At 39.4% G+C, this 12001-nt stretch overlaps 1 protein-coding gene across 2 annotated transcripts in view; it reads right to left on the bottom strand.

Moving 5' to 3' along the window:
* The window catches only part of rarab (retinoic acid receptor, alpha b), a 132214-nt gene that overhangs the window by 36382 nt on the left and 83831 nt on the right, over positions 1–12001 (bottom strand). The window contains exon 1 of one of the 2 annotated variants that reach the window (XM_016269023.1): positions 10354–11259. The exons of the other annotated variant lie outside the window; for it this stretch is intronic. Within the exon in view, the coding sequence (XP_016124509.1) occupies positions 10354–10516 (163 nt within the window). The 5' untranslated portion in view covers positions 10517–11259. Of the gene's footprint in view, positions 1–10353; positions 11260–12001 lie in introns of those variants that run through there. 2 annotated transcript variants of the gene reach the window in all.

Here is a 12001-nt window from a genome sequence, read left to right as displayed (position 1 = left end):
CAACGGGCCCAATGCCAGAGCAGGTTTCAGCCCCCAGGCCTCCCTTATTTTTATTGCCTGTGTTTATAGCTGGTCTTGGTTTCTCTTTCTGCCCTCTTTTGCTTGACATTTTACAGCGTGCAATATAAGAGACACCCTCCACCCCCCACTGTCTGAGTTTTTAAGTACCTCGTCCACAAATTCTTTTTTCTGCACCGAAATCCGGCCCTCAGGAATTCACTTGATGTCACTGGCCATCAGGAAACACCACAATGGGTCAAGCACAGTCTTTTGAAATGGATTGCACACAGCTGGACGACATTCATCTCCTACAACTTAACTTTGGTGCTTATCACTCGTTTCCATGCATATTATCAACTGCTGCGGTTGCGATGCCGCAATAGTGCTCAAATCGAGTTCCGATACTCTTTTTGGACTGTTGCTGGTGCGTTTGGAAATAAAACAGATGTATGGTCATCCATCTGTAATCAAGTTAATCGCTCGAGTCGAAGAGCATCTGAAGCACGGCAGCATGGCTTAGGCAAGCTTTAGCCTTGGCCCAAAATCTGTCAACGTGTTTGGGCACGGCGCCCTCCAAATCCGCCTTAGCGCTACATAAATAAAGCTGTCCACTCCAGCCCTCCTCCCTAAACTACATTGAGTCCACAATAAAACAAAAAATAAGATATATCTCGAGTTTATACGATATAATCGATATACTTTTATAAGCGATATGGTATGACGCAATAGAATTGACAGACAGTAGTTTGATACAAGCACATCTGAAAAATAGCGGAAGAGGCAGAGTGAGTTGCTGTGGGTAAAGTGCGTAATCCAATTTGTCCTAAACACAAGACATGCTTTATATTAAGGGCTTTAAATTCACTTGCAAGATATAGTTCACATGTATAGTTTAAAGTGACTCGCCCCATCAGATGTTCTGACAGATAGGCTACATGTGCTGCTGAAAGGCTGTTTAATGCATTTGAAATGTGGTGTTTGCCTCAGTACATAACTTACATTTCACAGGTATATTCTCCATTCGTAAATGTTAGAAAATCATGGAAATATTTCCATTTTGCTGTCAGGAGTACATGAGCCTTTTGAATGCGATTGTCCGTTAAACTTTACGGACTTCAGTGAATGAGAGCCGCTGAGCATATGCACGTCAAAAACAGATGGAGTGCACTAAAACAGGAGCACAATAATTCTAACTGAAATAAACATTTTGGTCAAATATTTGTAGTTTGACAGTAAACCTGCCATATGTAAAATTTTTAACCAACAAGTAACTGCAAAGTCTGGGGTTATGAAAACAGTATAATACAATTAGTTTCTGCTTTTTAGTTTAGTGAAGTTTTGAGTTTTTAGATTGCAATGTTACATTGCTATAATGTAATATATAGCATAATAATATATACCACGGCTTACATAGTTACATTCACTTTATTTGTTTTCATTGCCTTTAATATGAACATTGGGCAGGATGTGAATTTAAAAAAAAAATAAAAAAAATAAAAAGTGTAGAAAATACAGGGATATATATTGTATATCGCAATTCAGCCAAAAAACAAAAACAGAGATATGATTTTTTGGCTATATCGCCCAGCTCTAGAGAAACCAGAAAAAGGTGCTAGCAAACATTCAGAATAGAGCCCGACCGATATGGGTTTTTTGGGGCATATCGGCCGATATTCTTTGTGTATATTATAGTACAGTACCAGTTAAAAGTTTGGACACTTTCCCATTCGTGTGTCCAAACATTTGACTAGTACTAATATATATATATATATACACACACACACACACAGTACAAACTAGGGCTGCACGATTAATCGCATGCGATATTTCACGCGCATCTTGTCAGAAAGCCGGTTCTGTAATCAGCGGTAAATCTCCATCACCTGCGTGCTTTCACATTGAGCAGCATTAACTACACAGAGCCGTTGTTCACTGACGACCTGCGCTAAAAATCGCGCGAATATGAACGTGGTTTTGCGCAGCTAGTAAGTGAACAACGGCTCTGTGTAGTTAATGCTGCTCAATGTGAAAGCACGCAGGTGATGGAGATTTACCGCTGATTAAAGAACCGGCTTTACTGATAAGATGCGCGTTAAATATCGCTTGTGATTAATCGTGCAGCCCTAGTACAAACATAAACAGAATATATATATATACATAAAAACATTTTTTACAATGATCACTCAAATGTGGTGATCAAACACTTATAATGGTGACTGAGATATGTAAGGGCAATTAACAATTTAACAAACTTGCGATGAGTGCGATGCACAAAGTAACGGGGTGTTAGTTGTAACACACGTGGTTTGCCTATTTATTTTACCATAGTAACATTTAAATTCTGGCTTAAGTAAATTTATCGCAGTTTTTATTATTCATTTAAAATGAGACAAATCTGCTATTATTTTAATCTTTAATCTGTTATTTATCAGTTCAGATAGTTTTTTAATGCTTTGATTACTAGCAGAAGACACTAACCAGTTTTAAAATTCCAGTTGTGCAGATGGGGCACGTTGTAACACTGCGTTACAATGTGCTATTCTATGACATTAGCGATGTAACTTACACGATTTACTTTCATTTTACTGAGAAACAACCAGAAACAGGTGAATAAAGACTGACATGTGGGCCGTCCCAAGCATAGTTGCAATGTGTTCATTGTCAAAATCCAAAATCAGATTATTTTTAATTCTTAAAAAACGCCATTATTTTATTTGAAAAAAATATATAATAATAATTATATTATATATATATATATACTTGTATATTTTCTTCATTCGATCAGATAAGATTTTAAGCTGTCATATGGTCAAGTTATAACGTGCCCCTCAGATGTTACAATGTGTTCCACCTACGGGGCATGTTGTCACATTTCACTTCCATTTTTGAGGGTAAATAAAGGAAAACGTATGCACTGTAATTATGAAACAAAGCGACATATTTGTACTAGACAAGTGTAAAATTACCGTGGATAAAAAAAAAAAATATATATTCTGAACCCCATGTGGATTTACACAAACTGATTAAGTCAAAACGTGTTACTTTGTGCCCCGCTCTCCCCTACTTCTGTAACTAATACAATATAAATTCACGTCTCGCGCACTTTAATGCCCTTTGAATGTAACGTGTACATTCCCTTGGAACTGGAATCATGGCGGAATTTCATGTTAAGTCCACTTCGCAGGGTACTTATTGTCGAATAAGACAACGGGTGAATGCTGCCTGAACAAGAAACCTCCTTACTGAAGGGAAAGTGTTGACTGGTGTCACTATCTCACGAACGCGCCGGCAGATCTCCACTAAATTCGGGGGATCCCTTCAGCTCGAGGAGCCATCTCGAACACCACCCTCCGCGCGTCTGTAGCCCCCCAGGATAGCTAGATCGGTCGGCGCCGGACCGCGAATTTAACCACCAGTAACTCCCGAACCCTGGGGGTGATCTCATTCGAAAGAGGGCCTCAAGACGTACACTCGATTTGCGTTCGAGAGGGTTCCTTGAGCTGAAGAGATCCCCCGAATTTGGTGCGGATTCGCCGTGCCGTTACGGAGATATGGCCGTTCAAAGTTTCAATGGTTTTCCATAGACTTAAGCTTTAAAGTGTTTCATCCAGGTCGCCAGTAGCAAACAATGGAGTGCGCTCTGCTGGACAAACTAAGTAATTACACCATTTTAAGCATTTTATCTGCATTATATGTTCTGTAAAAAAAAAATTCATATCGGCGGCATATTCACAGATGGCTCATATCGGCAAAACGATATATTGGTCGGGCTCTAATTCCGAATATTGAATTAAAGCAGAAACACTGAGAAATCGTTAACCTTGTCCTCACAAACATTCTCATGCACAGGTTCGCTCACAGATTCTGGCGCCATAAAGAAATGCAGCATAACCTGATAGCACATTACTAAGATATATCGCTGTATATGTATGAAATGTGCTTGTGGTCTACAGCACATGGCGGCACTTTAAAGCAAGCAACAGCCATTACAGCTGGAGGGTTGCACATCTGATTTGGAAGGGCGCCATGTGTTGCAAAATCCTGCCCCATGGCCCTGTGCAGGTACAAACCTCACTGTTCTCCCCTGCCATGATTACAGAGCAGCTCTGCTAATGTTCAGCCTTCGGGTAAAAGTAGTCTCTGATCTGAAATTTTAAGACACCAGACGAGTGATGTTTAGAGTGTCGTATACTAAACATGCACATCTGACTATTAACCCGTCAAGGATCATTCTTTGGCAGTAAACTATAATAGATCCCCTCTGTCATTCATGATACATTTACCACTTCATCAGAGCTGAAAACTTGACATTCTGGAGTGAATCTAAGAGATGGTCCAGTTTTCCTACTCCATATTATTTTGTCTAAATAAAAATAAAACATTAAAAATTGTAGTCATTACAACATAATAATGTACATTATGACAAATGGATATTTAGAGAAAAACTGACATTTAGAGATTTGCAAAGGATTGCATTTAACAGTGTTATAAGTGTTTAGGATTAGCTTAATGCAAGCATTTTAAAAAGGTAAAAATAAGTGTCTTATAGGGACAGATATGTATCCAATATGGACTAATAATTGTACAAAAAATTAAACAAAACAAATAAATCAAATATATAGTATGTAAATCATAAAATATTCAAATATATTGGACATCCATAACTAAAACAACAAAAACAAACCCACGTTACATGACTACCGGGCTTTCATTTGGGTTCTCTTACAGTCATTGTTTTAGGCACCAAACATGCACATGAAAACATAAATGCATGCATTTTAACTGTGCTATCCAGAGTCCGGGCCACAGCCATTCACGGTACACCACCAGCTGGTTACATTTGTGTATGCCTCAGCCTCCCCCCACAGTCCACATGGCACAGATGTGGGGTGTGTGTGTGTCTGTGGATCCGCTTGGATGTGTGCTGCCAGAGCGCCGGCAGGCCCAGTATCTATTGCAAGTCCTGCTCTGTATTTAAGGCTAAAAGAAATAAACACTCGGTCAGCCAGCCAAACCCACCGCAACACAAGCGCCACTTGTGCCAGCAAGAGCCGCTGGCAAAATGCAAACTAGCAGCTCTCCCATTCTGTGTTCAGCAGCAGACCTGCCACGCTGTCTGGAGTTCAGGCAAACCCCGGTCCTTAGTAAGCCTTGGTTAACCAACGGACCAGGGCACTTATTCTTTCCCTCTCAAACTCTACTAATTCTGCCCTTATTCTACAGGAATCCCTTTTCCCCCTCCCACTTTCCATCCCCTCCCAGCTGCAACCGGGCCGAGCTATTGCTCCCACCGGCACGGCACTGTTCATGGGAAACAATAAAACGCCACATGCGTTTCCTTAGTTAGGGCTTCCACACTGCAGCTCCATGTGAGACTCATCAAGCCATCGATGAAACACCACAGAAGCTTCACTGACTTGATCTTCATTGGAATTTTAGGCAAATTAGGGATGCAATAAGCTAATAATCATTTTTCTGTTTTGTGTTGGATTCTATGTAATTTTGTCTAAAATAACAAACGAAACCATATGGCAAAGGTAATCTAAATGCAGAGAAAAGGAATTGAGCATCCAAAATATACAATGTCAACTGATAGCAATTTATAATGGGAATTATATCATGCATCCTTAATGCAGATTTTGGGATAAATTAAAAAATAAAGCTGAATGGACACAAAGAAAAATTAGGCTAGATGTTGATAACATTTCCAAAATGTGCATTTAAAGATGTGGTATATGACCGCTTGAAGTGGATAAATTGTAGATGTTTTTTTCTAGATGCCCATCAAAGTACTTTGACCTTTAGAAGATCTGAGTCACATGACTTAATGCAGAGAAGAAAACAAAACCTGCTCTGGTTGTTTTGAATTGCCAAAGCCAAAAATATTTACCCCTACATCTCAAAACTCTCTGATACTGTGCCAACCCCTGACATAAGGCATTTCTCACCAACTACTAGAGTATTCTGTAAACTTATTTCTTTTAAAGAGCCACTTTGGTTTGCCCAGTGGCTACAACTTCCATTTCTATCTTGCATGAAGTTTCCCAGAAGTGTGTGGAATGGAAATGCTGCTTTATTAGCTTTTTATTAACCGTTTTTGCAATATTTAGATTTTTCCATTTAAGCCAAATTCACAGCTTGGATAGAAATATTGCTACTGTGATACTATAAGTGAAACATATGTGATGATACTAGAGATGCACCGATTGCAATTTTCTTGGTCGATTCCGATTTCTTGGAAGTGTATCAGTCGATACCGATTTTTGCCAATTCCGATTTTCTTTCTAAGAACTATAATTGACAGCATATACAAACAAAAATCTATGCAAATTTCAATTAATTTTTTTTTTACATAAAATAAATTATTAAACATTACAATTCCCCCCATTCTGGACTAAGTTACAGATTTTCTCTCACTTAAACAACTCTCAAAATAAAGTGCTCTGTGACCAGAAAGAGGACGAAATAGTTAACTTTAATGTTTTCATTAATGTTTTACATATTTTTTAAAACATACAAATAAATGTTGAAAAAATGCAGTGATAGTTTTAAATATGACTAAACCACCAGTAGGTGGCAGCAAATGTCTGTTTTAATGAGCGAGTCATTTATTCATTCATTCAACCGATTCATTCAAACGGCTGATTTATTCAGTAGCGAGGCAAGTGACTGTCCTTATGAATGGGCCACTGAATCATTGACTCACTCGATTCGTTCAAAAAAGTGGATTCATTCAGTAATGAAACATCTTGTGTGTTGCTCAGAGACGCACAACAGTTCTGCTGTGGCTTTGATCTGAACTATTTTCGTCAGCGAAATTGAGCAAAAACAGTCAATATTTTGTCTAAAATCTAAGTCACTTTCTTTATTTGTTTGTTGTCTATTGAAATACCATTTTAAAAAATCAGTGTCACATTGCAGTCGTGTTGATATTGATATCCGGGGAAACATCTTACCTAAATCATATTTTGTAAATATCTTTTTTTCTACCGCAGTATGCATCTATAAATTTCTGTGAGTTACTTTATGTGTGCTGTCTCTCTCACACACTCACGGCTGTGCAAGCCTCATCTGGCACGACAAATACATTATCAGTCGCCGTTTACACTGAATGCAATTAAAATTTGAATCATTCTCACACGAAACGACACGTTTATACACGTGACTGTGCGCCTGGCTGTGACGTCATTGCCGGCAATAAAAGGATCGGCAAGACGCGAGACTGAGCCGGTCATTTGAAAAATAGGCCGATTCCGATCACTGGCCTGTCAATCAGTGCATCTCTAGATGATACATCAACGAGATGCACAATCCAAGCATGCCCTTCAACAATGCATGTTCACAAGAGATCAAGCTCTCTGTTAAAACAAGAGCTACACTGGAATGTCACGAGGAGGCTTGTGAATAGAAAGTTAACAGTCTTTTAGTGGGGGAGGAACAGCAGAGAGATCCGACCGCCTGCTTTCATTCTGCTGGGTCCCAGGCAGCCTTCAGAATGATGGAGAGCTTTTCAAACACACCGTGATGGATGCCTCCCTGAGACACGGCGCGCCAGAGCCTCTCACTCATCGCCGAGGTAGCAGGGCTTTGAGGTCAGGGAGGTGGAGGGCCTAATCCGCTCCTGATGGCCGTGAAGGTGCTCATGTTTGAAGGCCACTAAGAACCAATCACATGGCACGCTTCAGAAGAACGCAAGACAATACACAGACAGAAGTAGCAGAAAAACGCAACACTACTGCATACTTCACTTTGAGTGTCACTTAAAGGAACACACTCTGCAAACATCCATTATTCTAAGTCTCACGATCTTATGCAAGACTCAGAATGTGGTCATTAAAAGCTGCTGCCTGGCTTTAATTATTTTGAACATTATCTGAAAGAGCAAAGCAATTCATTGCACTTCAGTCAATGGCCCTTGAGGGTCTTTCGAGCTCTTTGTGATTTACTCTGCAAAGTGGAAACTATGGTGGGTTAAAAAAACCACTGAAAGTCACTTTTGCAGAAATATGGAGAAATACAAAATATCTTCTCGGACTAAAAGCACAACTCTCATACAGGGAGAAAAGGAGACAATTGGACACTAGCCTATATTCCACCCTAACATGCCACTTATACAAAAACAACTTTACAGGAGATCCTAGGACCGTCACTTATTTCTACATGACTTCATTTAGATCTCGTCTCCTCAAAGCTCTGGGGTCGAGCCGCACCACCGAGTCTCCTTGCTCTATGTGCCCTTTTCAAGAACCATAAATACTTTGGCTGCTAGGACTGTTCTCCATAAGAAAAGGATGCTGAGCTGCAGAACAAATCATCCCTCAAACAGGCTTACACAAGATTAGCAATGTTGACATGCCCCAACAATCACTGGAGACCATGTTTCCAGATAGACTCTGGCCCCTTGAAATGTCACGCTCGAGTTGCAAACACATACCATACGCTGTGATAAGACATCGTCGTTGTCTAGTGTCCGTGTACAAGATGTGCTATTGCAAGCAGTCCCTAGTTCATCTGAAAAAAATATATTTTCCATTATGCTCTAAAGATTTAATAGCCATTATATATAATTGCTATCATTCAATAATACATGATATTTAAAATACCAAGTATCATGCTTCGTAAGAACTAACGAGAAGGAGTGGAATCCTGGAGCTATCGCGACCTTCAGAAAATATATATTTGTTTCTTCTTGAATAATTATTAATCAAAGTTACATTTATGCATGTTAGAAAATAAGTTTAATATACCTATTGCATCTGACCTCTGATCACTTGGCACCAAAATAATCATTTCGAAGATATGCTTCGAGTTTTACATCCATGTGGAGATTTTCTAAGTTCATCTAGGTTTTAGATCAATTAAAATCTTCCTGACCCATGCATTGACGCAATTAGCGACCTCTGTTAGAGTATAATTGCTGGTGTTGTTAACATGTACACAGAGCGGCCTACGAACTCCATCGAGAGTGTTGAAGCTGACTTCTGCCTATGAAACTGCAAACTATTTTTCTTCCATTGATTGCATCTCTGACTCCTGGTCTTCATTCATCATACCTGGTCTTTGGGGTTAACTGTAAGGTGTAAATTCCCCTACACTAACATACAAAGTAAAGTATTTAAAAAGAAACCAAACAATCAGACACAACTGCTACTGAGAAAAACCACCTAATCTTCTCATACCTTTTATTTTGCAAACAGAAATATCTTTCTATTTTAAGAACATGTCAAACGTACTTTTAAGACAGTAGTAAAATTAGCACACTGGAACTGATGGTATTAATGTAGCTTCTTTTCAAAGCTGGCTGCACACAGCTGCCGATGGAACTTCTCAGATCTTGCTCATCAGCTAAATTGGGTTGATTTTCACACATTCCCCTCAGTTTTTCACTCTACATTTTATTGAAGGTAAAATGCTGCAGAATGAGAGTTTGTAAAATGAATGATCCAACTATAAAATTTATACGGTAAAAAGCTTCTCCAAAGCAACCACTAAGATTATGCGTAAAATTAGGTGGTAACACGCAGGAACCACAATGCACATGGGAGTAACACCAAATCACATGGAGAAAATGGTGCGAAAATAGTGTAGGTTTCACAACGTACAGAAATAGAGAGCACTGATAAATATACATGTAAATGTATACCTGATTTTCATGTAAATACTGATTGAATAGGGAATTTTAAACCAATCTGCTCTGTATGACATCTAAAAAAGCTTTCTACTACTGCAGTTATGCAAACACTACTGTACTAAATGCACATAATCATTCAAACCAAAACTAAAACAAGTCAATGGTTTCTAAGAATGAACTGACACAATGTAGGCCCTAATGCATAGTGGTCACTGGGAGAAACTGACTCACAATTGACCTTTGACCTCCAAGCCTAAGGAATTTGAACCCACATACATTTAGTTTGATTAGTTTGTTACTCATTCATGACAATATCAATAGAAATATGGTGGAAATGCAGTGCCTGAAAGTGTCTGGGGACTGAGATACTATATAATATGATTACCTATAAATGTAACATTTCATAAAGCCACACTAAATATACAGTACTTGTATATTATCAATGAATTAATATCACACTGACAGGAAATACGCGTTTAAATCGAGCCTTATTCTATAACAACAGGCAGTAAAATATATTACACATATTTACAGCGCATTAGTTTGAGACACAGCCAACATGTATACACGCCGGAAAACAGCTGATGTGTAGTTGCCCCTGTAAGAGCCCCAGTGACCCCCCCAAACATTCAGCAGTCGGGGGAGGAACTCGGAATGAAATTGTCCGCATAATGTTAGATCAGAGACTGTGTCAAGGATAAAGAAAATAAAAGGCCACCTACAGTGATTGGAGCCGCTCCAGTGCGGGGTCCTGAAGCCGCGGGTCGCTCCCGACACGAGGCCTTTCTCCGGGAACAGACAGCCGCGGTTCTGGTGGTAGTAATCCATGCTTAAAAACGGGTTCGGACTAGGGGTCAGCCCAACAACGTCCACACTCTCGTACATCGTGAAATAAAAGCAAATATGCTCCAAAAGTAAATGCTTCCTTCTTCTAGTCGCAGCAAAAAGACTCGAAATGCTATATACAACGGGGAAAAATAGCAGGTTAAAATTTAAAAACACTAATCAAAACAATAAAACGGGAGCAAGAAGTGCGATTTCACACTTGATGAGAGACGCTAATCATTTCAGCAGAAGCTCGCGCTGTCCACGGGGAATGAACTACATTCTTCAGATGTTAAAAACCTGCGCCAGTTGTTGCAACACAGCGTGCTGTTGAAACTGTGTCTCTGTGAGAGACCCCGAGATCGATGTGAAACTGCTATATGAGTAACTGTAAGCAGCAGAGTCCCGCGCTCAGTCCGTGGAAACCTCCGAAAACTGTTAGTGCCGATTATCTTGAAAAGCTCCCAAACGCCTCCTTGCCCCAAACGAAACGTCTTCTAAACGCTATTCGTTAACAGGCCGACGCATTGACGCTTATTTACTGTAAACACGCAGTCGTTTGCATCGATGAGAGAGAGGGTTTGGTGTTGTGAATAATCCCGCTGGAGGCTGCCGATCAGACGCGAGACGAACTTCCTCCAGTGTTTCCAGACGCGAGCTCAAAGTAATGCCTTTTGCATACTTGTGGGAAATGTCTCCCTGAAAAACAAAAGCGCTCCTCGACAGGGTGACTCTGGTCTTCACGCACTTTCCAGGCTATCCCACACCGCAATTCTTGACGAGTGTCAGCAGCTGCGCACAAACCCCGCCCCCGTCCGCCCCACTCTGACTGCGCCGCTCTCTGATTGGCTGCCGATAAACCTAATCTCGGTTTTATCAATGTGCCTGTCGCCATAACAAGCTGAAGTATAAAGTTTGTACATACACATGTTTACATGTATTTGACTGCCGTTTACTTTACAAAAAACAAACAAACAAACAAAAAACAAAACAAAAACAGAACTACGTTAAAAAGCAAGAAACAGGACCAGAGTTATCAGGACATTAGTACAGCTGGATTAGGAGGTTTTGAAAGAAACATACTTTTATAAGTAGGCTATTTTTGTTTCATCAAAAAATATTTTATTTACATACACGTTTACATTTATTTGACTGCTGTTTTCTTTACAAACAAACAAACAAACAAACGCAGAACTATGTTAAAAAGCAAGAAACTGCACCAGAGTTATCAGGACATTAGGACAGTCGGATTAGAAAGTTTTGAAAGAAACATTTTAGAAGTATTTTTGTTTGATCAAAAATGATTTTTAAAGTTTTATATCGCTCAAGCTTAATTACTGTATCATATTGAGACAAAATGTTCAACGTGTTACGGACATAATACATCTAATATAAACTTGTGTATAACATTTGCAAGAATTGAAATATTATGTATCCCTTAATCTTATTAAGATACTATGATTATGGTTACACATTTTGCCATGTAAAGGTGAGGGAAACTTTGCTATATATATATATATATGTATGCATTTATGTATACCTGTA

This window comes from Sinocyclocheilus grahami, unplaced genomic scaffold, assembly GCF_001515645.1.
Source record: "Sinocyclocheilus grahami isolate Dianchi unplaced genomic scaffold, SAMN03320097.WGS_v1.1 scaffold49.1, whole genome shotgun sequence".
Classification (NCBI taxonomy): Eukaryota; Metazoa; Chordata; class Actinopteri; order Cypriniformes; family Cyprinidae; genus Sinocyclocheilus; species Sinocyclocheilus grahami.
The sequence above is the reverse complement of the archived record's forward strand: the minus strand, read 5'-3'. Positions and strand labels throughout refer to the sequence as shown.